The 24315-nt window shown below is 44.1% G+C and overlaps 1 protein-coding gene across 7 annotated transcripts in view; it reads right to left on the reverse strand.

Moving 5' to 3' along the window:
- The window catches only part of CIZ1 (CDKN1A interacting zinc finger protein 1), a 2016138-nt gene that overhangs the window by 612387 nt on the left and 1379436 nt on the right, over nt 1-24315 (reverse strand). For all 7 annotated transcript variants that reach the window (XM_044058876.1, XM_044058878.1, XM_044058879.1 and 4 more), the window contains one exon: nt 7825-7906. In XM_044058876.1, the coding sequence (XP_043914811.1) occupies nt 7825-7906 (82 nt within the window). The remainder of the gene's footprint in view (nt 1-7824; nt 7907-24315) is intronic.

The raw sequence follows: 24315 nt of genomic DNA on the forward strand, positions 1-24315 counted from the left end.
GCTTTCCTCCTAAGGGTGCTGCCAAGAGAGAAATGCTTGGTATTGGCAGAGGGAAGTCATTGGGACTGTTTCCCATATTGCTGTGATTTGTCTTCTTCGCTTTTGGAGGTAGAAGCACCCCATTGTTTGGGCCTGTATGAGCCCTGGGGCTGTTGCCTGCCTCTAGGGTGTCTGTATAGGCCTCTTTGTGGCCTGTCTAACACGGGAAAGGACCAGTTCTTAGAAGGCCAGTTCCTGCTAAATGTGGGTGGCTGTACCTGTAAGAAATCCTTCACTTTCTGCATAGATTTAGCTTTATCCTCCATTTTCTTCAACACCTCTTCTGCCTTAACACCAAACAAAGTATTATGCTGTAATGGAGTATTCAATAATTTTGCTTTAACATGATCAGGCAGAGTCTGTTCCTTTAGCCAAGCATGCCTTCTAATAACAGAACCTGTTACAGCGGCCCTGCAAGAGGCCTCCAGTGAATCATAACCACATTGCAAAGTACGTTTTCCCACTTGTTCAGCTGCATGCAATAAATCCTGCAATTCTTTGTTCTCAGAACATTCAGAATTTGTGTTTTAAAAAAAAAAAAGAACATTCAGAATTTGTCAACATTTTCTGTTTGAACAAAGACATTAAGTATTGCTGATATTTGAGCATATGAAACTGACAATTTAAAGCCCTTACAGCCAAGGTAGCAGAAGTGTAGACTTTTTTCCCCCATCTGTCCAGTGCCCTAGAATCTCTATCTGAGGGGACAGGGTTTTTAGCAGTAGCAGCCTTGACCCCTTTGGGACCCTGAGTAATAGTTTCTGGGTCAGCAGCAGGCTTGTTATATAGAAATTTATGAAAATCTGGAACCCTGTAGTATCTGTCCGGCTTAACAGGTGGAGAAGGTAAAGAGTCAGGAGACAGCCCGTACTCTGAAAATACATCATCTACAATGTCTAGAGCAGGTGGAATTGCAAGAGGTCTGTGCTGAGGTAATAGAAGAAAATCTCTAAGCCTTTTCTTAAAATCTGAATAATCTTGGCTCTCCCTGCAGAAATGCTCCCTCATGGTATGCAGGGTTTCCCCAAATGAGTAATACTCAGGAGGAGAAGCTGAAGGAATAGATTCTTCAGCATCAGAATCCTCATAGGGAGGAATAGAGTATCCCTGTTCTGTAGAGGAGTCAGAGGAAATGGAAACCTGATCAGAGGAATCATATTCAGTATCTTGCCTAGGCTTCTTACCAGGAGGGGGATGGGAACCCCTGATCAAAGTAATTAGGTCTTCGGCTATTTTTGAGCATCTGTTTCTTAGGCATGGAAGTCTGTCCTAGAGAATGCTGTACTTGTTTCCTTGTCTTTAAAACCGTTTTTGACTTTGTCTTGGATACTGAAGTAGGCTTGATATAAAGCTGTGTAGGTCTGAAAACACCCTCAGAAGCCGATGCCTGCACAGTGGCTCCAGACCCATCTGAGGGATTAATTTCCGAAGGGCCAATACCTTGAGCACCCAGAGGCCTAGTTGTCTCCATGTGGGAGTCGGAGGCGGCCTGTGGCTCTGAGGTAGCGGGTGTCAGGGGCTGCGAAAGCACCTCACTGAGCACCGGCAACTGGCCTAGAAGAGGCTTCGACATGGGTTTTGGACCTCGGATGCCTGTCCTTTTCTTTCTCCTTGTGCTTTTTATAATTCCGGTCGTTGGTTGTTCCAACGGCATTATATAGTTAAACCTTCAGCCAAAGTAATGAAAAGCAAAATCGTACCGACGCTTAATAGTGCGTTGGTTAAATCTAGCACAAAACCGACAACTAGCAACATTGTGGTCAGAGCCTAGGCAAGGACTACAGTAAGAATGAAAATCCTTATGAGGTATTTGCTTCCCACAAGAAATACAATTATTAACTTTTTCTGACATCGGTCTGGAGCAAGAAAAAAGTTTCCCCAATGGGGTACTTAGCTTTATAGAGGACTTCGGATCTGAAATTCAATTTTGAAAATCTCAGGAGTCGGCCGACCGGCACTTGCTGATTTTGCTTCAGGCACCACGTGGCAAGAAAGACTGAAGAAAATGGCGTCGGCTGCATCTTTTATACCCATGGCGCTCTGACGTCAGGGAAGAGGCAACAGCAACCAACGCCGGACCAGGACTTTGGAATTCAGGCCGACTGCGGGTAGCCTGCCAGCAGGATAACCCAAGTGTAATGACTGCAACAGTGAAACACGATGAACATCGTACCCAACACACTAGTCATAGGCGACTCTACAGTCAGGCACACTGATGTCCCACTCACCAGGCTAAACAAGGAGAAGGTTACTGTCAGCTGCCTGTTGGGTGCCAGGATCCCGCCACATAACACATGCACTCAGGTCACTCCACAACAAGTACAAATATGACTTTGTCATTGTCCATGTTGGTGTGAACGACCTGAGATGTACCTCCCTGGACTACATAAAGAGAGACATGGAAGAGCTCTCCGATCTTGTAGCCCAGGCAGGTATGACCCTAGCCCTGAGTAGCATTCTGGCATCACCCAGAATGATGCCGCAGTACAAGGACAAAATGACTGACTTCAACAATTGGCCAAGCTTCTGGTGCCATTCTAAAGGGATCCAGTATCTGTCTGCCTGGGATGACATGGTCGACAGGCCACGATGCTTTGCCAGAGATGGCTGCACCTGTCACCCCTGGGATTCTGGATACTGGCTAAGGTTCTTGCCACCCCTATAGTGCCTTTTTTAGGCAAGGTTCAAATGACAAATTCACCACCGTAAAAGGAACAGGCAAGCAAAAACTGAGGGTGATGCTACTCAATGCTAGAAGTCTAAATCTCAAAATGCACTCACTCAAGGCACTCCTTAAAATGGAGAACATCGATATCTGTGCAGTGACTGAGACCTGGTTCAAGGCTCCAGGGAGGACCCCTGCACTACCAGGCTATAACTCATACCACACTTTTCTGCCATGTAACCTGGACCGGAAAACCAAAGGCGGAGGTGTGTCTATATTCATTAAGAATATAGTTGCTCAGCATAATGCAGCCGAGGTTATCCAAGTGCAACTAATTCTGGGCAAAACTGCAACCCAAATTGTAGCTTGCTACAGATCACCCACCATGCCCCAGGATTCCCACTCCTCTTTTCTTGATGTACTGGAAAATATTAGGGGGTTCAACCAAACACCCTAATAATGGCCGATTTCAACTACCCCACCATTAACTGGGAAAACTACTCAAGTACCAACTTCTTCGCTCAACGCTTTCTGGAATTTATAAACTCCAATGCCCTGGATCAACTTATCCACACCCCCACCAGGGGCAACAATATCCTAGATCTAGTCATTACCAATATGAGTGACCGGTGTTCCACACCTGAAGTCAATGCCTTATTGATCCGATCATAAGCTAATTACCCTAGATATCCACATCCTGTCCCCACCCCCCATTAAGGAAACCATGGTAAAATATTTCTCCAAAGCCAACTTCATGCTTCTTAAGACAGAAGTGGTGAACTTCATGACACCCATGCAGATGGACAGTACAGTTACGACTACTGAATCCTATACAATTGCACTTTATAAGCACTTACATGAATGCATGGATCATGCTATCCTAAACAGAACCAAGACACTATCCTCCAAAAAAAGGAAGCCAATCTGCTGGTCCCCTGCCATAAACAAACTATACAACAGAAGGAAGAAACTCTTGCAAAAGAGAGTAAAATCCCACGAGTGGAGGAGCTCCCTGGTCAGCCTCAGTAAGAAGCTGCGATCCCTAATAAAATCCTCCAAAGCTAGTTACGAAAACAAAATCGCTACTGATTCTAAAGACAACCACAAAGCATTCTATAACTATGTCAAGAATCTCAATGGCAACACTCAGATCTGCTCCGAGTTACAAGCACAATGGCACTAAATATAAAGACCCAACTGATATTGCCAATATCCTGGCAGATAGGTTCAGTGCTAACTTTACCCCCCTCTCACCCCCTAAAGAGCCCATCTCTATACCGGAAGAATGCAAAGTTCCTGTAATCATGGCCGCACAGGTTAAAACCACTCTCTCCAAAGCCAAGAACACAGCATCCATGGGATCAGACAACATCCCAGGCTGCGTTCTACACAAACTACAGAACGAACTGGCACCCCACCTAAGTACCATGTTCAATCATAGCCTCACCTCAGGCTTTGTGCCTGCTGAATGGTGCACAGCAACGGTTATCACACTCCACAAGGGGGGAGCCACCACGGACCCCGGGAACTACCACCCCATTAGCCTGACGAGCCTGGTCTGCAAGGCCAGGGAAAGTATCATCATGGAACTTATAAGCAAAGACATTGGTAATCTCCAAATTCTGGATCCCACAAAGTTCGGGTTTGTAAAAGGCAGATCATATCTCCTAAACCTGATAGACTTCTTTGAAGCAGTCACCAAAGCCATAGACAAGGGTAAGGTGGTTCACACAGCCTATCTAGATCTTGCCAAAGCTTTCGACACCATCCCCCCACTCTGGAATTATAGATAAACTCACTAAACTAGGTATAAATCCCTATGTCACAAGATGGGTTGCCAACTGGCTCACTGACAGAACCCACACTGTGAAAGTAGCAGACTCCAAATCCAACTTCAGACCAGTGACAAGTGGAGTACCACAAGGTTCAGTCCTGGGTCTTCTCCCGTTTGATATCTATTTCTTTGAAGTACAGGCTAACACAGAAGGTCTTTGGCTAACGAAGTCTGCAGATGACTGCAAACTAGGAGCCATAATCAAAACTCCTAACAATGTGGACATCCTACAAAAGGGCCTTAATGAGACAGATGCCTGGTGTCAAAGCCATGGCCTCAAGCTCAATGCCAAGAAGTGCAATGTCATCCCCATTGGTAAAAACTCTGTAGCCATGAACTACAACATAGGCAGTAGTATACTTAACATCGAAAGTGTGATAAGAGACCTTGGGACACAGGTGGACAGTAGTCTCTCCTTTGATAATCACATCGCCACAGTAGTCAGGAAATCCTTCTACGTGGCACAATTCATCACAAAAGGTTTCCCATCCAGGAAAAAAAGAGGTCATTGTTCCCCTCTACTCATCACTCATTAGACCCATTATAGAGTACAACACCCCTTTTGGTATGTACCTCACAAGACATCTACAACAACTGGAAAGGCCGCAGAAATACCTCACAAAGAGGATTACCAGCCTCAAACAGATGCCCTACGCAGACTGCCTCAAAAAACTCCACTTTTACTCAGTCTCATATCGCCTACTCAGAGGTGATCTCTGCCTAACATACAAAGCTATGTCAAACCCAGAGCTGTTGGACATGCTCCACTTAAAGAAATACCAATCCCTCCGAGCTGCATGCTCTAGGGACCTAAACCTTGTCACCACAATAAACAGAACATGCCAGAGGGATAGATTCCTGTCCCAGAGACTTCACATACTCTGGAATAAACTACCTATCTATACCAAACAAAGCTCCTCATTAGTACTCTTCAAGAAAAATCTTGATGATTGGATGGGAAATAGGAAATTCACCCCGGGGATCACCTCTGTGGCTCTGCTCGACAGTGGCACAGGAAAATAATTTTCTTGGGTGGCAAAAGCCAGGGTACCTTTTTGGCTGGGCTTGTATAGGCCCCAGGGCCGATAGCCTAGCACCTACCTATGAACCTGTGAGGAAGGATGGAAACATTCCAAAAACAAACAACCAATTGGCAGAGTGACTCAGAGAATAAGCTTTATTCAAAATGGATTAGCGCTTTCGTCCATTTTAAAAACATGACATCTTCAGAACCATAAAAAATATGCAAATGAAGCAAGAACATTTAAATACCTTATATTGTACACACCCACACTTAAAAAGCCTATCAATTACAATGTAGCTAAAGCATGCCAAAAAATTTAAAGGTACAGTACACTTTTATGAAAATGTGTAAGAACTTATCTTGAAAGCATGAAAACAAACTAGAAAGAAATCCAAATATTAAAATAAAGCAAAATTACAGTTTTGATGCTCTATACTTCAATTCACTAGTGACAGATATGGTTCTATTGAAGCCAAGTAAATTAGACGCCTCATTGGAAGTGCCATAACATTTCTTCAGTTTTTCCAATCGCCACCTAAAATAAAAAACTTAAACTTAAAAAACAAACAAAACAAAAAAAAAACAGACCTAACATTAAGACAATTTTAGAAAGACAGATAAGAACAGTTTATAATGGTTTTTATAACACTTTTAAAAGTGGTCGGAGCAAACAGTGTTTTTACACTGACAGGGACTCTGGGAATGGAATGTTGGCTGGTGTGCACAAATGGATGAGGAAAGGTAGATATAATTGTTTTTCTGAAAGGGTTGTTTATCTGGCTAGATGCAGTACACATCCGGCATTTTATGTGAGAAAAACTAACAATGTTTTGAATAAAAGAATTTACCAGCATATTTACAGCATTGTTAAAAAGAACAACAAAAGTGCCCTAGCCAGGCATGCTATCTCTTGTAGGAATTTTATTAAGTTTACGTTTTCTATTTTAGAGAAAATAATTCCTTTTGTTTATGGTGATGATTGGCAAAACTGATCAACAAACAATTCTTTGTCTTTCATTCAATACCCTTCTGAGTTTGTATATGCTCACTAGTCCACTAGGTGTCACAACTGTCCAATCAGTTAATAACCTGCTTAATTTTCATTCGGGTGACTCACTGACATACTTTTTTGGTACTATTTTTGTTCCCGTCCACAGCTAACCATCTGCTGCTCCTGGTGTGTCTCCTACCTCATCAGGTCCCCAACTGTTCCCCCAGATATGATGCAATAGTCAGAATACAAGAGGAGATTGAGGCATACCAAGGAAGCATCAGAATGCTGATGAAAAAATTTTTGATTTTGCCCTACCCACTTTCCCAATCCCGCACACAACCACAGTGACCTTATTAGCAGAGAGATTTGATCATACTTTTCAAGGAACCCCTCACAAACCCTTGAACTTTTGCCTTAACTGACTGGGCATAGCACTCTAAACATATTTATATTGATAAGAAAGTATGCTGCCTTCATCTTGCTATAATGAAACAAACTTGTCAAGACAATGTTTCTCATTTTACAGGCTTTAGGGCAACCTGCTGAATCAGAACTCATTTACAAAAGCAGGTAAACACTTTGACAGCCTCTCCACCTCAGTTTCTAGGTCTTTGCATTAGCTGGGAAAAAATACAGCCTGTAGTGAACACGTGTGGCAGGTGACCAGCCTGAATGTGTTATCTCTATGGATTTAAATTCATATTCAGAGACTGTAATGCTGATGTCCACCTTAGTGGCTTGGACATCTTTAAATACTGTGACATTTCAACAAGTTGCCTTCAAGATGACTAACTACAGCACTCAAAGCAGAATAAACACTGTTTGTTCAGTCAGAAAGAAGTAAAAGTGCTGTTTGGGCTATTATTATGCAAATGTCTTCCCAATGGACACTAAAGGCTAGGTTATAATTTTCGTGATCAACTCTGTAAACATCTTAGTGGGTCTTATGCAGGTGATGCCTGTATCACTTAACCCCCTCTATGCATCATTTGTATAATAAAAATATACTTACAAAGTAATAATTGGAAAACTTACACAAAGCTTAACAATGTGCAATTAAAGCCTTTTTAAGCACTTCCAATGAGGCAGCAACAAAGGTACAAACCATCAAATGTCAAACACAAAGGAAAGTAAAAAATAATGGGTAGAGCATTGAAAATCTATATTCCACATCCTATCAGATAAACCAAGTCCACAACAAACCATAACTGAAAGTCTCTTACTCTGCCATCTAAGAAATTTGCCTTGAAGATATTTTATCCAATTACCTTTTAAGTTTTACTCGCTTTGTTGCAGGTTGTTCAGCACGGTTTGCTTGTGATGAAGTTTCACTGTCTGGATCCATGCCATCTGCAGTAAAATAAATGAGGGCTGTGAAAGACTGACCACAGCAGCACTAATAAATAACATGAAAGTACACACCATATCAGATGACCTGCAACAAGTTCCTCTGAAGTAGGTCACTGCTAGGATGTTTCTCTTCGGAGTCCCTGATCTTGTCACAAGAAATCTCAGGTCTAAATTGCTCCTGTTTGGAGAGTCAAACTTAATTTACTGACAACAGCACATAACTTTGTGAGTCTGCCCTAAATTAATAGGGATGGGAAGTTATGAAAATGTATTTAGTTGTTTGTTTGAGGGTTTTCATTAAAGCAAAAATCTTGAAAAATGTGACATAGGTTGAAATGGAGATGAGAAGAAACAACTATATAAAATATCAGCCTGTCAAACAGTGTATGCATTTAAGACAAAAGCTGGCAATACACATTCAAAGCAACTCTCATATATAAGTGGGATCAATAACTTTCTATCATAATGTCTACTCTGTCCATATTACCTTGGAGTTAAACAGCCTTACAGGTACAGACAAACAGGAAAGAGTACTGAATTACATTAAGAAATGTAGGGTATAAACAGCAATGGTGAAGGAGACACATATGGATAGAAATGAACATGTGAATCTGACAAAGAAATGATTTCAGGATAAAAGGGAGTAATAACATCAACTGCTAGATGGGGTGCAATAGTGATAGGAAAAAAAAAAAAAGACAATAATGGTACGTCTGTGGTAGCAAATGAGGACTACACTGGCATGTATTTGTATTCCACCACAAAAAAAGAAGTTATGTACTTACCATAACGTTCCATGTTTGTAGTACATCTCACCTGCATTCTTGTCAGATGGGTTCGCAGCCAACACTAAAGCTCGAGAGCTTTTACTGGCTCGAGGCTAACCCCTATCCTATGGTGCGTCACGGCAATTCCCCAGATCTTGTTTGCAAGAAAGCAGTAAGTACCTAACAGATATGAAATTATCAAAAATTGTATACATACAGGCAAAAAATGATGCATTATCCATGCCAGGTGGACAACAACTACAACCAGGTCAGACAGCACCAGTATAGTCCACCAGATACTCCAGAAACAGGAAGGGGGCAGGAGGGAGGGAAGCAAGAATTTAGGCGAGATGGGCTACAAACATGGAACGTTATGGTAAGTACATAACTTCTTTATGTTATGTAGTCCTATCTCGCTGTAATTCTTGCTGGATGGGACAGCGTCCCTAGCACCTTTATGAATCAAGCGAAGAGACTCTTCAGCACAGTGGACCCAAAGGATGATCTGTCCTAGGAGGCCAAATCCAATTTGTAATGAGTGACAAAATTATGTGGTCTTGCCCAAGTAGTTGCTGCACAAACAGTATCAATTGCGAGCCTAGATCTAAATGCACATGAAGAAGATACTGCCCTAGTAGAATGGCCTTTACTCTGTTGGGTAATTGTTTGCCAGCAGTTTGATAAGCAAAGGAAATGCAATCTGAAAGCCATTTTAAGAGAGTAACCTTAGAAACAGGCAAACCCTTGTTTTTGTCCGAAAAGGACACAAACAATTGATCTGATTTTCTGAACTCTTTTGTCCTGTGCAAGTAAAACCTGAGAATTCTGTGAACGTCTTAACTGGTGCAGTCTGTACTCAGATTTATTAGAGTGGTTTGGAAAAAACACTGGTAGCTCAATGGTAGTGTTAAGATTATGCTCTGAGCATACCTTGGAAAGAAAAGAAGGGTTTGTCCTGAGTGAGACTCTATCCTTGTGGAAAATAATGTAAGGAGGTTGAATAATAAGGGCTTGCAGTTCTGAGACTCTCCTAGCAGAGGTTATGGCTACTAAGAATAGTGTTCTTCAAGATAACAATTTCAGATCTGATGAAGAAGAGGGCTCAAATGGTGCAGACATAAATGATGTGAGAACTAAATTTGAGTCCCAGATTTCTAATGGCTGTTTGATTGGAGGCCTGAGAAGGTTTTGCACAAAGAGTGTGACATGATAGGATTTCCCATGAAGCCAAAATGGAAATCAGAAATTGCAGCTAACTGAACTCTAACTGTAGAGGCTGCAGCTCCTTCATGAAAAACTGACGCAAGGAAGGATAAAATAGACTCTATAGGAGCTGTACAGGGATCTAGGCCTTGGTTTATAGCCCAAATACAGAACCTTTTCCATTTGCTGGAGTATAACTTCCGAGTGGAAGGCTTATGGGATGAGATCAGAATGTGTTTGACTGAAGGAGAGGGAATCGCACCTGGCTGTTCGTGGAACTGGAGCAGCCATGCTGTCAATTTGAGGATGTGGATGGTGAGGTGGAACTGCCCCGATTGATGAATCAGGAGGTCTGGAGATGGTTCCAGAATCCATGGTTCCTCCAAAAGATAGGGCCACAGGAAGGGAAACCATATTTGTCAAGGCCAGTAAGGAGCAATGAGGATCAGGGTACTCCTCAACTGTTTTGCTTTCTGTATTACCTTGGGGATGACAGGAAAAGGTGGGAAGGCATAAAGAAGTCCCGGGGGCCAATCGTGGACTAGAGCACCCCTGGGTGACATCCCCGGATGGACCTGCGGTGGTGGTGCTACGGTAACGTTGTCGCTTCACAGTAAGATGTTGTCCGGTTCGATTCTCAGAGCGTTTTCTGCGTAGAGACATGTGTGAATGGGCGCACCTTCGTTGAAGGTTGTGCGTCAGGCCTGGCAAGCTGGTACGTAAAAATCAACTGCCAATCATTAGCGGACCGGAGTTCCGCTGTGGCGACCCCTAACTGGGAAAAGCCGAAAGACACAAACAGTTGCTGCATTTGGTGTTCAGGTGTATGGCGAATAGGTCGCAGCAAGGCTGGCCCCATCTGCGAAAGATCTCTTTCGCAGCATCTGTATTCAGGGACCACTTGTGAGGCATCAGAGTTACTCAGCTGAGTTTGTCTATCACATTGGATTTCCCCGGGATGTGCATTGCTACCAGAAAACATTGTGTCCATCGCCCATTTCCAAACTCTTAAGGCCTCTCTGCAAAGCGGGTAAGATTTGGTTCCCCCTTGCTTATGTACCACATGACAGACATGTCTGACTGGATCACAATTGTCCCGGTGGGAAGAGCGCTGTGAAGTGCTTGCAACGCATATAGCACCGCTCTCATCTCCAGAACAGTGATGTGGGTTCTCGTATTTTTGCCAAGTACTTTGGACTGTCATTCCCAGATAACGCCCCCCCCCCTATCTGGGAAGCGTCCGTGGTCAAAAATGCTTTCTCTTGGGGAGGAACAAGTGGACGACCTAAGAGAAGTTGTTCTGCATGCAACCACCATGTCAGATCCTTCTTGCAGGTGTTTGTTATGAAAATCTGATGAGACAATGGAAGGTCTTGCATCGACCATTGGGCAAACAGCAGCCACTGAAGTATTCTCATGTGTAGACGGGCTAGAGGAACTAATAGGATGGAGGAAGCCATGGTCCCTAGGACGTGAAGGACTACTCTGGCCTGAACTTTGTGACTGTTTAGCAAGGATCTGATTTGATTGCATAAAGAATCTACTCTTTCTGGTGTTAGCCTTGCTGACATGGTGGTTGTGTCTATTTCTGAGCCTAAGAATACAATGTGCTGCAAAGGAGATAAGGCTGATTTTTTTAGGTTGACTGTGATGCCCAATCTGGCGCACAAGGATAGAGTCTCGCCCCTGGTTCTGATGAGTTGATGCTTGGTGGTAGCAGTGAGGAGCCAATCGTCTAGGTATGGAAACACCTGGAATCCCTGACATCTCAGGTGAGCAGTTACCACTGCCATGCATTTGGTGAACACTCTGGGGGCTGTAGTGAGACCAAAAGGCAGTGTTCAGAACTGAAAAAGAGTGGCTCCCAGCCAGAAGCGTAACTGTCTCCTGGAGCACCTGTCCATTTTGATATGGTAGTACGCGTCCTGAAGATCTATTGAGCACATCCAATTGTCTTTCTCGATAAAGGGAAATATCGACTGCAGAATGATCATTCGGAACTTCGATTACTTTACTGACTTGTTGAGCCTGCTGAGATCTAGAATTTATCTCCAGTCCCCTGTCATTTTTGGAACTAAACGTAAGTTCCAGATCCTATTTGCTCTGTGGGGACTTCTTGGATGACTCTTTTTTATAGCAACGAGATAACCTCTGATGTTGCACGGTCTAGCTGAATGGGTGGCACGTCTGGTAGAGACCGGTTTGCTGGGGGGTCGGAAACAAAGGGAATCAGATAACTTCTGGATATTATGGTGTGTACCCAATGATCTTGTGAAATGTTTAGCCAGGCACTTGGGTACAGCAATAGAAGACCCCCGACTGCCTCCAGAGATGGACAGTCGGGCAACCCCTCAGGGGCGATGGAAGGGACAATTGCGGACCTCCTCTGCCGCGAGGGCGGCATCTTCCATTATATCCTCCCCCTCTGCCTCTAGGGGAGGGTTGACCTTGTGCTTGAGGGAAACTTTTTTGGGATTTACGGAACCACATCTTCCCTCCTGTATTACCCTTGGGATAGGGTCTAGATGGGAGGGAGAAACTGACTCCGACGGCAGATAAAGTTTTCCCTTCCAGCTCGCACCTAGTTAAAGTCTCTTTTACCTGGGGTCCAAAAATAGATGAACCATCAAAGGGGATGTTAGTGAAGGAAGACTTAAAGGATTCCGTGAAATTACAAAGATGCATCAAAAATGTCGCCTGAGAGATATTCCTGTTGCGGCTGCCCTACTCTCTCCATCCGCTGCATACAATATCGGCCTCATGGAGGCGTTAGCTATCGACGTAAGGTGGAGAGCTGCGCAGAAACCTTATCCATGGATCCCGGAGCTACTGAAACCTGGAGGGTATCTCCCAACTCCTTCAGGAGATCTCTATGAAGATGAGTAAAGTGGGTAAGGTAATTCAGCGATCTTAGAGTAAATGCCACTGAAGAGAAGGTACGCTTCCCATACCTATCCATCATCCTAGACTCCTTGTTAGGAGGATGGATATTAGAAGATGTTTTGGATAACTCCTTCTTGATGGCCGCTGCTAACACCACAGCATCAACGGGAACTCTAGGGGACCTTCTGATTTCCTCCAAATCAGTGTCAGATATGACAGACTCAGGTGAGTCAACATGGTTCCTCTTACACAGTCTCTTCCGAGGGAGCTCTCCAGTGGGATAATCTGGGGAGGTCTAAGAAGAGGGGGGCACCTCCAATAGGGGCTGTTTGGGTCTCTGGTTCCCTATGCTGTGGGGGTGGCAGGGGAGAAGAGGTTGCTGACTGCTGCTGCTGGGACACAGGTTCTAAATGTATGGCTTTTGCAGAGGATAAAGCCTTCTCTATCGCCTCGAAAGCCTTCCCTCCCCCACTCCGAAGAAGACCTCCGCTCTGAGGAGATGGATGGTCAGCTCCTAGCCAGGGGGAAAGGCTCCGAAGCAGATGTGGGAGTTGAGCTGAGTCGAGCCGAGGCACCGAGAGGGTCGATTCCAAAGAAAACTCAAGGTAACTGTCCCCCTCGGAGTCCACTCGAGAGAGAGTCTGCTCCTAGATCCCTCAGCTCCAGACTGAGCCACCGAGGATACAGTAATCAGTTCCGAGGAAGCAGGGAGGATCCCTGGAACTGATGGATCCAAGACTGAAAAACCTGAAGTGATGGGCTCCGAGAGCGAAGCAGTCGGAGGAGGAGCAGTGGCATGTAAAAGGGTTGGCTCTGAAGCCTTTGGGTCCGAAGGGGCCAATTTCTTTGCCAGAGTTGGATCTGAAAGCAACCTCTTCACCACCGGCTCGATGTCCTCATCTTAGAGTGTCCTGCAGGATCTGGTGGAGACAGAAGGAGATCTCCTCCTCTCCAAAACAGGTGATCTCAAAGTAGGTGACACATGATCAATATCAGGTAAATGTCTCTGTACCGAAGGTTGCCTCATCACCGAGGAGACCGACGGTATCGATGTGGAAGAAGCTGAATCGGAGCCAGAACTCCTGGAAGGAACTGGTCATAGGACCCCTATCAATGATTTTTGTTTCCTCTCATTCAAGACCCTGGTACTAAATGCATGGCAAAAGGTACAGGGCTCTTGCAAATAAGCTTCACCTACACAGTACATGCAACTGGTGAGAGCATCTATCACACTTTTTAAACCCCGAAGGGCGATGGTCATTATGTTCTCTATCCTTTTCTTTAGACATTCTGACTGAAAAAAGTACAGTTTTGTACCTACCATAAATGTAGATGTCCGAACTGGATAGCATCTGCAGTCATAACAAATGGGTTGTCCTGTCGTCAGGCAGCCCTTCGGTCGGCCGGATTCCAAAGTCTGGGTCCGGCCGCTGATGTCGCACTTCACCCGACGTCATCTCTGCTGGTCTTGGTATAAAGGCATCAGCCGACGCCATTTTCCTCAGTGTTTCTTGCCCCAGATGCCAATTGCCCTCTTGGAAAGCTAAATTTTGGATATATGCCAATGTTTCCAAAATAGTAGAAGGCAAACATAAAAAATAAACATGTATGTACATATATACAAACAAATACACCATAAGAGACTCCCCCCCCCAGCTAGCTATTAGGAGGGTAAATACCCTAGGAGCACCACAGAGGGAAGGAGGAGGTAATCCTGACTGCAGATGCTATTCAGTTCGGACATCTACATTTATGGTAGGTACAAAACTGTACTATGTCCTTCATGGATGCATCTGCAGTCATAACAAATGGGTAGAATACCATAGCCAAACTAGGGAAGGAGGAATAAAAATTATGGTGTAGTCAGGATCCCTTGCAGTACAGCAGTGGCAAACCCTGCTCGGGATCTAGAATATAGAGGTAAATTATAATGCTTGGCAAATGTATGCACGGAGGTCCAAGTAGCCTCAATAATGTCCTTGGTTGCCACTCCTCTTAAGAAAGCTGTGGTAGTGGCTGTAGCCCTTGTAGAGTGAGGTCTTATGTTCTGTGGAATTGGTTTTCCATGGTAAGAGCAACAGAATCTTATGCAATTTCCTATCCATTTGGAGATTGTCTGTTTGGAAATTGCTTTTCCTTCCCTTCCTGTTGCATAGGCTACAAAGAGCTGGTCAGTTTTTCTGTTACCTTTGGTTCTGTCCAGGTAGTAGCGTAATTGTCTATGTACATCCAAGGTATGCATTATTCTTTCACCTCTGTTTTGTGGATTGGGAAAGAAGGTAGGTAGGTGGATTGCCTGGTTTAAAGACACTCTGGATACCACCTTAGGCATAAATGTAGGATTAGTCCTCATGGACACCCTATCTTGATGGAAGATTAGGAAGGGTTGCACTGCCATTAAGGCCTGTAGTTCCGAAACCCTCCTTGCTGAAGTAATAGCCAGTAGGAAAGCAGTTTTCCATGACAGGTGTTGTAGATCTGCTGTTGCTGCTGGTTCAAACGGAGGGAGTGTCAACTTTTCTAGTACAAAATTCAAGTCCCATGCTGGTAATGGTGGTTTCCTAGGAGGTTTTACATTCTTGATCCCTCTGAGGAACTGCCTGAGCAGAGGATGTGAAAAGACAGGAGGATCAAAGCTGTATTCTGCTGAAATAGCTGATGCATGTATCTTGATGGAGGAATAGGACAGGCCTGAAGGTAGAAGCTCTGCCAAGTACTCCAGAATGTTAGCAATATCTATGTTCAACACATCTTTTCCTCTTTCAGTACTCCACATGACGAACCTTTTCCATTTTCCTGCATAGTTCCTTCTTGTTGAAGGTCTGCGGGCTTCAAGGATGATGTATTTAACCCTTTGTGAAAGGTCTGGGTTAGTTACTGCTATGTGATGTTCCAGGCAGTCAGTTGCAAGGTTTTTAGATTTGGATGTATGATGTTGTAGTTGTTCTGAGTTAACATCAGAGGCATCAGGGGTATTGACCACATCTTCTCCCGAGACATGCTCCTCAGCAATGGGTACCAGTGTTGTCTTGGCCAGTTCGGAGCTATCAGAATTATCCTTGGACGTTCCTCTTTGATTTTCAGTAGTACCTTGTGCATCAAGGGAAGAGGTGGAAATGCATATGCTGTCAGGCCTTTCCAGGTGAAGGATAGAGAGTCCACCTTCCATGCAAGTGGGTGGAATGTCCTTGTGCAGAATTTTTGAGCTGGTGATTTTGTGGGAGAATAGATCTATTTGAGGCATTCCCCATTTCTTTGTGATGGCCTTGAAGATGTCGGGTGTAGCATCCATTCGTGAGCATCCGAGGTGGTTCTGCTTAAAATGTCTCCTACGGTGTTCGCTTTTCACGGTACTAATATTGGCTGTAACTGGATGTTGTAGCTGAGAGGCAGATTCCAAAGGTCCAAAGTCATTCTGCAGAGAGGGTAAGAATGGGTGACTGCCTGTTTGTTGATGTACCACATGACTGTGGTGTTGTCTGTCCTTATCATCAAATGGCCTTCTTTGAGGAATGGTCTGAATTTTAGGATTGCCAGTTTTACTGCCAGCATTTCTTTTGGTTTATGTGCAGGTGCAGCTGGTCCTGAGTCCACAGTCCTTGTACGCATTTGTCCAGCATGTGTGCCCCCCATCCTAGGTCTGAGGCGTCCGTTGTGATGGTTTGGTTTGCTCGAAAGCTGTGGAAGGGTAAGCCTGGGTTTGACTGGCATGCCCGAGCCCACCATAGGAACTCCTGTTTTAAGCATGGGATTAGTGGTATTTCTGTTTCTAAGCTGTGCCTGTGTTGAGACCATAAATTCTTTAGGTACCACTGTAACTTTCTCATATGCAGTCTGGCATGTGGGACCAAGATTATGCATGATGCCATGAAGCCCAAGGCCTGCAGAACTTTTCTTGCTGTTAGTTTGTTCTGTTTTGTTAATGCCAAGAAGTAAAGCGGGAGCTCTTTTTGTTTTTCTGCAGTTAGGAATGCCATCTGTTTTACTGTGTCCAATTCCGCGCCCAAGAAGGTTCTTGTCTGGGATGGTATCAGCCTTGACTTTTGTAAATTGACTGTGTATCCCAGGGCTTGTAGCAAGTAAATGACCCTTTGTAAATCTGTTGTCAGCTTGCTTTTGTTGTCCGCTTGTAACAGGCAGTCGTCCAGGTATGGATAAATTTGAATTCCCTGTACTCTGCAGTGAGCAATAATCCAACAAATCACCGGAACCACCACGACAGATAAAAAGGATTTTATTTTATAACAGAACTCTGCAGTGAGCAATTACTGATGCCAGGCATTTTGTGAATACTCTGGGCGCAGTAGATAAGCCAAAGGGCAATGCTGAGAATTGATAATGCTCTGATCCTGCAAGAAATCTGAGGTATCTTCTGCAATTTGGTCAAATGGGGACGTGCAGGTATGCCTCCTTGAGATCTAGAGTTACCAGCCAACACTCCTTGCCCAGCATGGGAAGAAGTTGCTGTAGGGTCAGCATTTTGAATTTTGGGACGATGATGTATGTGTTTAAGATGGACAGGTCGAGAATAGGTCTCCAGTTTTTCTCTTTTCTTGGTACTAGGAAGAGTCTGGAGTAGAATCCTTTGTCCTGTTCTGTTATTGGTACTCTTTCCACAGCTCTCATCTTTATTAATTCCGCTATCTGGTGCAGGGCTTCTATTTTTTGATTTGGGGGCAGGTTTGGCATTCCTCTTTTTACTGGTAAAGTGTTGAAGTGGAACCAGTAGCCTTGGTCTATGGTTTGCAAAATCCACTTGTCTTTTGTGATATAGTGCCAATTTTTCGAGAATAAGGCTAACTTTCCGCCTAATGGTGCTGCTATTTGCTCCCTGGTAGGCGGAGTCAGAGCCAAGTCACTGTGTTTGTCCTGTTGCAGTGGCAGTGGTTGTGTCTGTGCCTCGGTTATTGCCTTGCCACTGTCATCCTCTGTAGGCACCTCCTCTGGATTGATTCCTGCCCCTAGAGCGTCTGTTCCTGCCCCTTTGTGATCTTGTGGAGTCAGGAAAGGACCAATTTTTGGCAGGCCAGTTCCTGCTAAACCTTGGGGGCTGAACCTGTAGGAAATCTTTAACTGTTTGTACAGATTTTGCCTTGTCTTCCATTTTCTTCATTACCTGCTGGGCAGGTTCCCCAAATAGACTCGCCTTATCCATAGGAGCATCCAATAGCTTAGCTTTAACATGATCCGGTAAGACCTGTTCTTTCAACCATGCATGCCTTCTTATCACTGTGCCAGTCATGGCTGATCTAAATGAAGCCTCCAGTGCATCATAGCCACATTTTAAAGAATGGTTACTAACCTGTTGGATGTTATTCACCATTTCTAATACATATTTCTTATCTACAGATTCATCAGAGGACAGCTTTTTAATTAACTGATCAAGCATAAACTCTTGGTATTGGATCATGTGAAACTGACAGCTCTAGCTGAGAGAGTAGCAGAGGTGTAGACTTTTTTCCCCCATCTCTCTAAGGACCTGGATTCCCTTTCAGAGGGAATAGGGTTTTTTGCTGTGGTCGAGGCTACTGCCTTAGGCCCCTGGGATATAGTTTCAGGGTCTGCAAGTGGGGCCTTGTATAGGTGGTGATGAGTGTCTGGCACCCTGTAAAATCTATCTGGTTTGGCAGGGGCTGGAGGTAAAGAATCAGGTGCAGTGCAGACATCATTAAATGCATCGTCCACAACAGACAGGACAGGAGGTATAGCTAAGGGCCTATGTTGTGGTAAGTGCAGGAAAGTCCTAAGCCTTTTTCTTGAATCTGAGAAATCTTGTCCCTGCCATTGGAATTGTTCTCTCATGGCATGTAAGGTTTCCCCAAAGGAGAATTCCTCTGGTGGAGAGGCAGCTGGAATGGATTCTTCAGCATCTGAATCTTCATAATTGGAAAAAGGAGCCTCTGGCTGGTCTGTAATGTCTGAGTCATCCGCAGAATCATCAGAGGACACAGGCTCGGGGCTCTGCTCTAGGTCTCTTTTCTGGGGGTTGAGAGGCCCTGTCTGGGTGAGATTGGGATCCCCTAATTAAGGATATTAAATCTTCTGCCAGAGTGAGCATTTGTGAACTAGAAGTGGGCCTGAGTGAGGGTGGTTTAACAGGCACTGATTTAGCTGATTTGGCTGCTTTAGCCCTGGCGAAGGCCTTAATAGACATGGCTGCAGGAGGCCTAGCAGCACCACGTGCTGGGGTAGAGATATCCAAAGGGATGGTGTCTGATAAATCAGTAGGAACCACAGTTGTAGGCAAAATTTCTGAGGCTGATTCAGGTAAGGTAGCAGGAGCCTCAGTAGTAGTCATAGATTCGGCTGAAGATTGACCAGTTTTCTCGGTTTCGGCCGAAACCGAGACACTCAGCTTGCTTAACCGTGGTTTCGCCGAAACCGCGGACCGCGAGTGTCGGTCTTTTCTTTGCGTTTAACAATTTGGGTAGTCGGAGGATCCGGCGGCATAATGTACGCAAAATCTGAGCCAAAACTGTTCAGCAAACTCCGACCAACGCCTAAGCGTTCGTCGGTTGAAGGAAGCACAGGCCGAACAGGCTGCTACGTCGTGGTCTGGGCCTAAGCAAGGCAAACAGTAAGAGTGGAAATCTTTATGAGGTATTTGTTTCCCACAAGTTAAACAGTTATTGACTTTTTCTGACATCGGCTGAGGCAAGAAAGAGTCCCCAACGGGGTACTTAGCTTTTTAGAAGTCTTCGAAGTAGTATTCGGTAGTAGTAATCTCTGGATCTGACCGACCGGCACTTGCGAACAGCTTCTGCTTCGGGCGCCACGCGGCAAGAAAGACTGAGGAAAATGGCGTCGGCTGATGCCTTTATACCCGAAGACCAGCAGAGATGACGTCGGGTGAAGTGCGACATCAGCCAAAGCCGGACCCAGACTTTGGAATCCGGCCGACCGAAGGGCTGCCTGACGACAGGACAACCCATTTGTTATGACTGCAGATGCATCCATGAAGGACATCTATAGTCTAGCTAGAAAAGGCAACAACAATAATTAACTACTAAGGTAACAATAAGATAGTGAGAGATAGAAGAGTCTATTGTATATATAAACTTATATATATATATATATATATATATATATATACACACATATATATGACACACACTCAGGGAGGAAAGGCCCTCTAACTTAAATGGGCACTACAGCCCTCTAACTAAAACAGGCCGTACAACGTACAATCCTAGGGGAAAAAAAGGGGTCAAAAACTCTCAGAATAGTCACACAAAGAGATAACAGTAATAAAGACTGTAATAGAAGAAGAAAAGTTGAGAAAAGGACAAGATTTAGTAAATACATCTATTACTTAGCCAACGAGCCAGTAAGACACAACCTCAAAGCTTTTGCGGCAAACGAGATCTGGGGAATTGCCGTGAGGCACCATGGGATGGGGGTTGGCCTCGGGCCAGTAAAAGCTCTCATAGGTTCATAGGTTAGTACTAGGCTAACTGCCCTCATGGGCCATTTTCAGCCTAGCCAATTACCCCATGTGAGAATCAAACCCTGCACCTTATGTTTGTAAGGTAAACACCTTAACCATTATGCCAACCTCCCACCCCCAGCTTTAGTATCAGCCAAGTCGGAGTCGAATATCGGCTACATACTCATCTAGTAAGAATTACGGTGAGGTAGGACTACATATCATCTGCTGTTATGGAGCATAAGAAAATTTGAAAACAAATAATCAGCCTTTAACAGGTAATATTATTTATAGGGGGGACTGGAACTTGATTTGCAATAGTGAGAATGTAATAGAGGGGATCCAGAAAGTAAAATATTGCAAAAGAGGGTAAATTTCTGAAGAAATTTATGAAATTATTTGGTATGGAAGATGTGAAATCAGTAGTAGGATTTTGGACTGCATTTTCATTTTTTTCTCCAAGGTACAATAACTGGGCTAGACCGGATAGAAATTATATTTCAAAGCAGCATTTGCATTTAATTGAAATCTTCAACACACATCCAGTAACTATTACAGATCTTGCACCAATAAAACCAGACACAATACAGGATAATGAAATAAAAATGAGACACTGGCATTTTCCTACTTGTTAAAAAGAGAGCAATTTACAGAATGGGTAGTGCAATTAGCTGTGAGTTAATACAGAAGATACACATTTCTTCATAAGAGATAGCTAGTGAGTGGAATAAAATGAAAATGGGGTTTAAAAATAGGGGGAAATAATTATTTAGAGGAGCTGACAAAGGTTAAACTATGCAATAAAAAGATCCAAAAACAGCAAACATGATACAGGAACACTAAAATATAATAAAAAGCATATACACTGAACAAAGACTAAAAGGATTTAATAAAATGAAACAGTAAGCACTTTTGTCAAATATATTAATAGTCAGGACAACATCAGATTGATAAATTCACAAACCATGGACACTCCATTTTAATTCATCACATGACTTCAACCACCAATAAAAATTAGAAGTTATGTACCTACCATAACGTTCCATGTTAGTTGTCTTCTCTCGCCTTCTTTCTTGCTGGATTGGTTCGGAGCCGATCCTCGGCTCCGACTCGGCACTTGCTAAGCTCGAGAGCTAATTTTACCAGCTCGAGGCAACCCTATATCCCATGATGCAAGGCGGAGATTACTCAGATCTCGTTTGGTAGCTAAAGAAATAGCAGCATTTTCTTCCAACTTAAGAGGAGGAAGAAAATAAGGATACTAAATAACATCATAACCCTCTAGAAAGGATCAACATAATCTAGTGACACTAGGAGATGAACAGCTAGAAAAAGGTAATAACCTCTTAATAGAAGATGTATAATCTTCCCAGTCTGACCAGGCTAGGGGGATGGAGGGCGGGACGCAAGAAAGAAGGCGAGAGAAGACAACTAACATGGAACGTTATGGTAGGTACATAACTTCTAAATGTTAAGTTGTCAATCTCGCCTTCACTCTTGCTGGATGGGACCGCGTCCCTAGCACCTCTATCCTGTGTGGCTCAATGGAACAGACTCTTGAGAACGGTGGAACCAAAATTTGCTCTGTCTCTGGAGACCAAATCTAATTTGTAATGTGAAACAAAGGTATGAGGAGAGGCCCATGTGGCTGCTGCACAAATAGTGTCTATTGGAAGTCTAGCTTGAAAAGCTGTAGATGTAGCTAGAGCTCTGGTAGAATTGGCTTTTGGGTTAGAAACCAACTCTTTGCCTCTGAGCTGATAAATGTAAGTGATCACAGAAGACAGCCACCTAGATAAAGTTACCTTAGAAACTGGAAGGCCTTTCCTGTTCTCTGCATAGGATAGAAATAGTTGATCAGATTTCCTAAAAATTTTGTCTTATCCAGATAATATCTGAGCTGACGGTGAACATCGAGATAATGTAACTTTTGTTCAGCTCTATCAGAATAGTTCGGAAAAAATACTGTAAGATCAATGGATTGATTTAGGTTAGTTTGTGATGCCACCTTTGGTAAGAAAGACGGATTAGTTCTTAGGGATACCCTGTCTTTGTGGAATATTAGATAGGGAGGGCGAACACAGAGAGCATGAAGCTCAGATACTCTTCTGGCAGATGTAATGGCAACTAGAAAAAGTGTCTTCCAAGAAAGCAATTTCAAAGAACAGGCAGCTGCAGGTTCGAACGGGGGAAGAATCAAGGATGTTAAAATTAAATTTAGATCCCACTGTAGTGGGGGGGTCTCTAATCGGAGGTTTCAATAAAAAGATACCTCGAAGGAATGCCTTGCAAAGTTTATGTGACATAATGTTGTGGTCCAAAAAGCCTATATGAAAATTTAAAATGGCTGCCAGTTGAACTTTCACTGTGGAAGAAGAGGATCCTGAATGAAAAATGTCAGCTAGGAAGTCCAATACCGAATGAATTGGAGCAGTATAGGGGTCTATGTTCCTAGCTTTTGCCCAGAAAGAGAAACGTCGCCATTTACTAGTGTAAATCTTTCTGGTAGAAGATTTTAGGAAGCTACTATGATATCCCGTACAGGATTAGAAATCATAGGAAGCCTGGCTAAGGATGGAAGTGGAGCAACCAAGCAGTGAGGTTAAGAGAGGGTATGGATTGGTGCAGTTGACCAGGTGCAGGTGGGTCAGAAGATCTGGAACCGGGTCCAGATGCCATGGCTGTACCAAGAGGTAATGATGTAGGAATGGAAACCATATCTGTCGAGGCCAATAAGGGGCAATGAGAATCAACTTGGCTCTCAAAGCAGTTGCTTTCTGAATTAGCTGAGGTATCAGCGGAAAAGGTGGAAAGGCATAAAGAAGTCACCGGGGCCAATCTTGGGTTAGAGCGTCTCTGGGGGGGATGGCCTGGAAGGGGGAAGAGAGGGAAGAAGTCTGGGCATTTGCTGTTTTGAGGTGTAGTGAAAAGGTCGCAGCAAGGAAGACCCCACTTCTGAAAAATCTCTTCCGTCACTGACTGTTTGAGAGACCACTCGTGAGGCATGAGAATAGCTCTGCTCAATCTGTCCGCTATGATGTTGGATTTCCCGGGGATGTGCATTGCTATCAGAAACCGGTGAGAGGAGATTGCCCATTGCCAAAGTCTGAGAGCCTCTCGACACAGTGGATAGGACTTGGTTCCGCCCTGTTTGTTTATATACCACACTACGGACATATTGTCCGTTTGGACTGCAATAGTTCCCAGGGAAAGAGTCGTTGAGGGCTTGCAACGTTAAAAGCACTGCTCTCATCACCAGAACATTTATGTGCAGATGGTACGAAAGGTTGCCAAGTGCCATGGACCATTCTGCCCTGATAATGCCCCCACCCGATCAGGAGGCGTCCGATGTAACCGTGGCAACCGGGCAAGAGGAACAAATGGTCTGCCTTGATGGATTTGAGGGACGAAATCCACCAAGTCAGATGTCTTTGCAAGTTGGAGTTACTATGATCTCGTGACGCATGGGAAGTTGTTGAAAGGACCATTGGGTGAATAGCATCTATTGTAGAAGCCGCATGTAAAAGCGTGCGAGGTTAAGTAGTGTTATGGCAGCCGCCATAAGACCTAGTACTTTCAGAGCAAATCTGGTCTGAATTTGTTTGCTGGATAGAATCACTTGGGCGTGTCTTTGAATGTCCAAGATCCTTTGGTCTGTCAACCTTGCTGAAAGTTGTACGGTGTCCAATCTTGCGCCTATAAAAGTAATATATTGACAAGGCGACAAGGCAGATTTTTCGAAATTTATAGAAATTCCTAGCCCTCTGCAAGTGTGAATGGTGTAATTTCTGGCTTGGAGAAGCTGATGCCTGGTGGTGGCAGTGAGGAGCCAGTCGTCTAGATATGGAAACACCTGGAATCCTTGACGTCTCAGGTGAGCCGTAACCACTGCCATGCATTTGGTGAACACTCTGGGGGCTGTAGTGAGTCCAAAGGGCAGAGCTCTGAATTGGAAGTTAAGATCTATCGAGCACATCAAATTGTCCTTGCCCAGAAAGGGCAGAATGGACTGAAGCGTGACCATCCGGAATCTTGATTTCTTTACAAACTTGTTGAGTTTGCTGAGATCTAATATTGGTCTCCAGTCTCCTGTCTTTTTTGGAACTAAAAAGAACCTTGAGTAGATTCCA

This window comes from Protopterus annectens, chromosome 16.part0 (assembly GCF_019279795.1).
Source record: "Protopterus annectens isolate FY-2018-M chromosome 16.part0, PAN1.0, whole genome shotgun sequence".
NCBI lineage: Eukaryota > Metazoa > Chordata > Ceratodontiformes > Protopteridae > Protopterus > Protopterus annectens.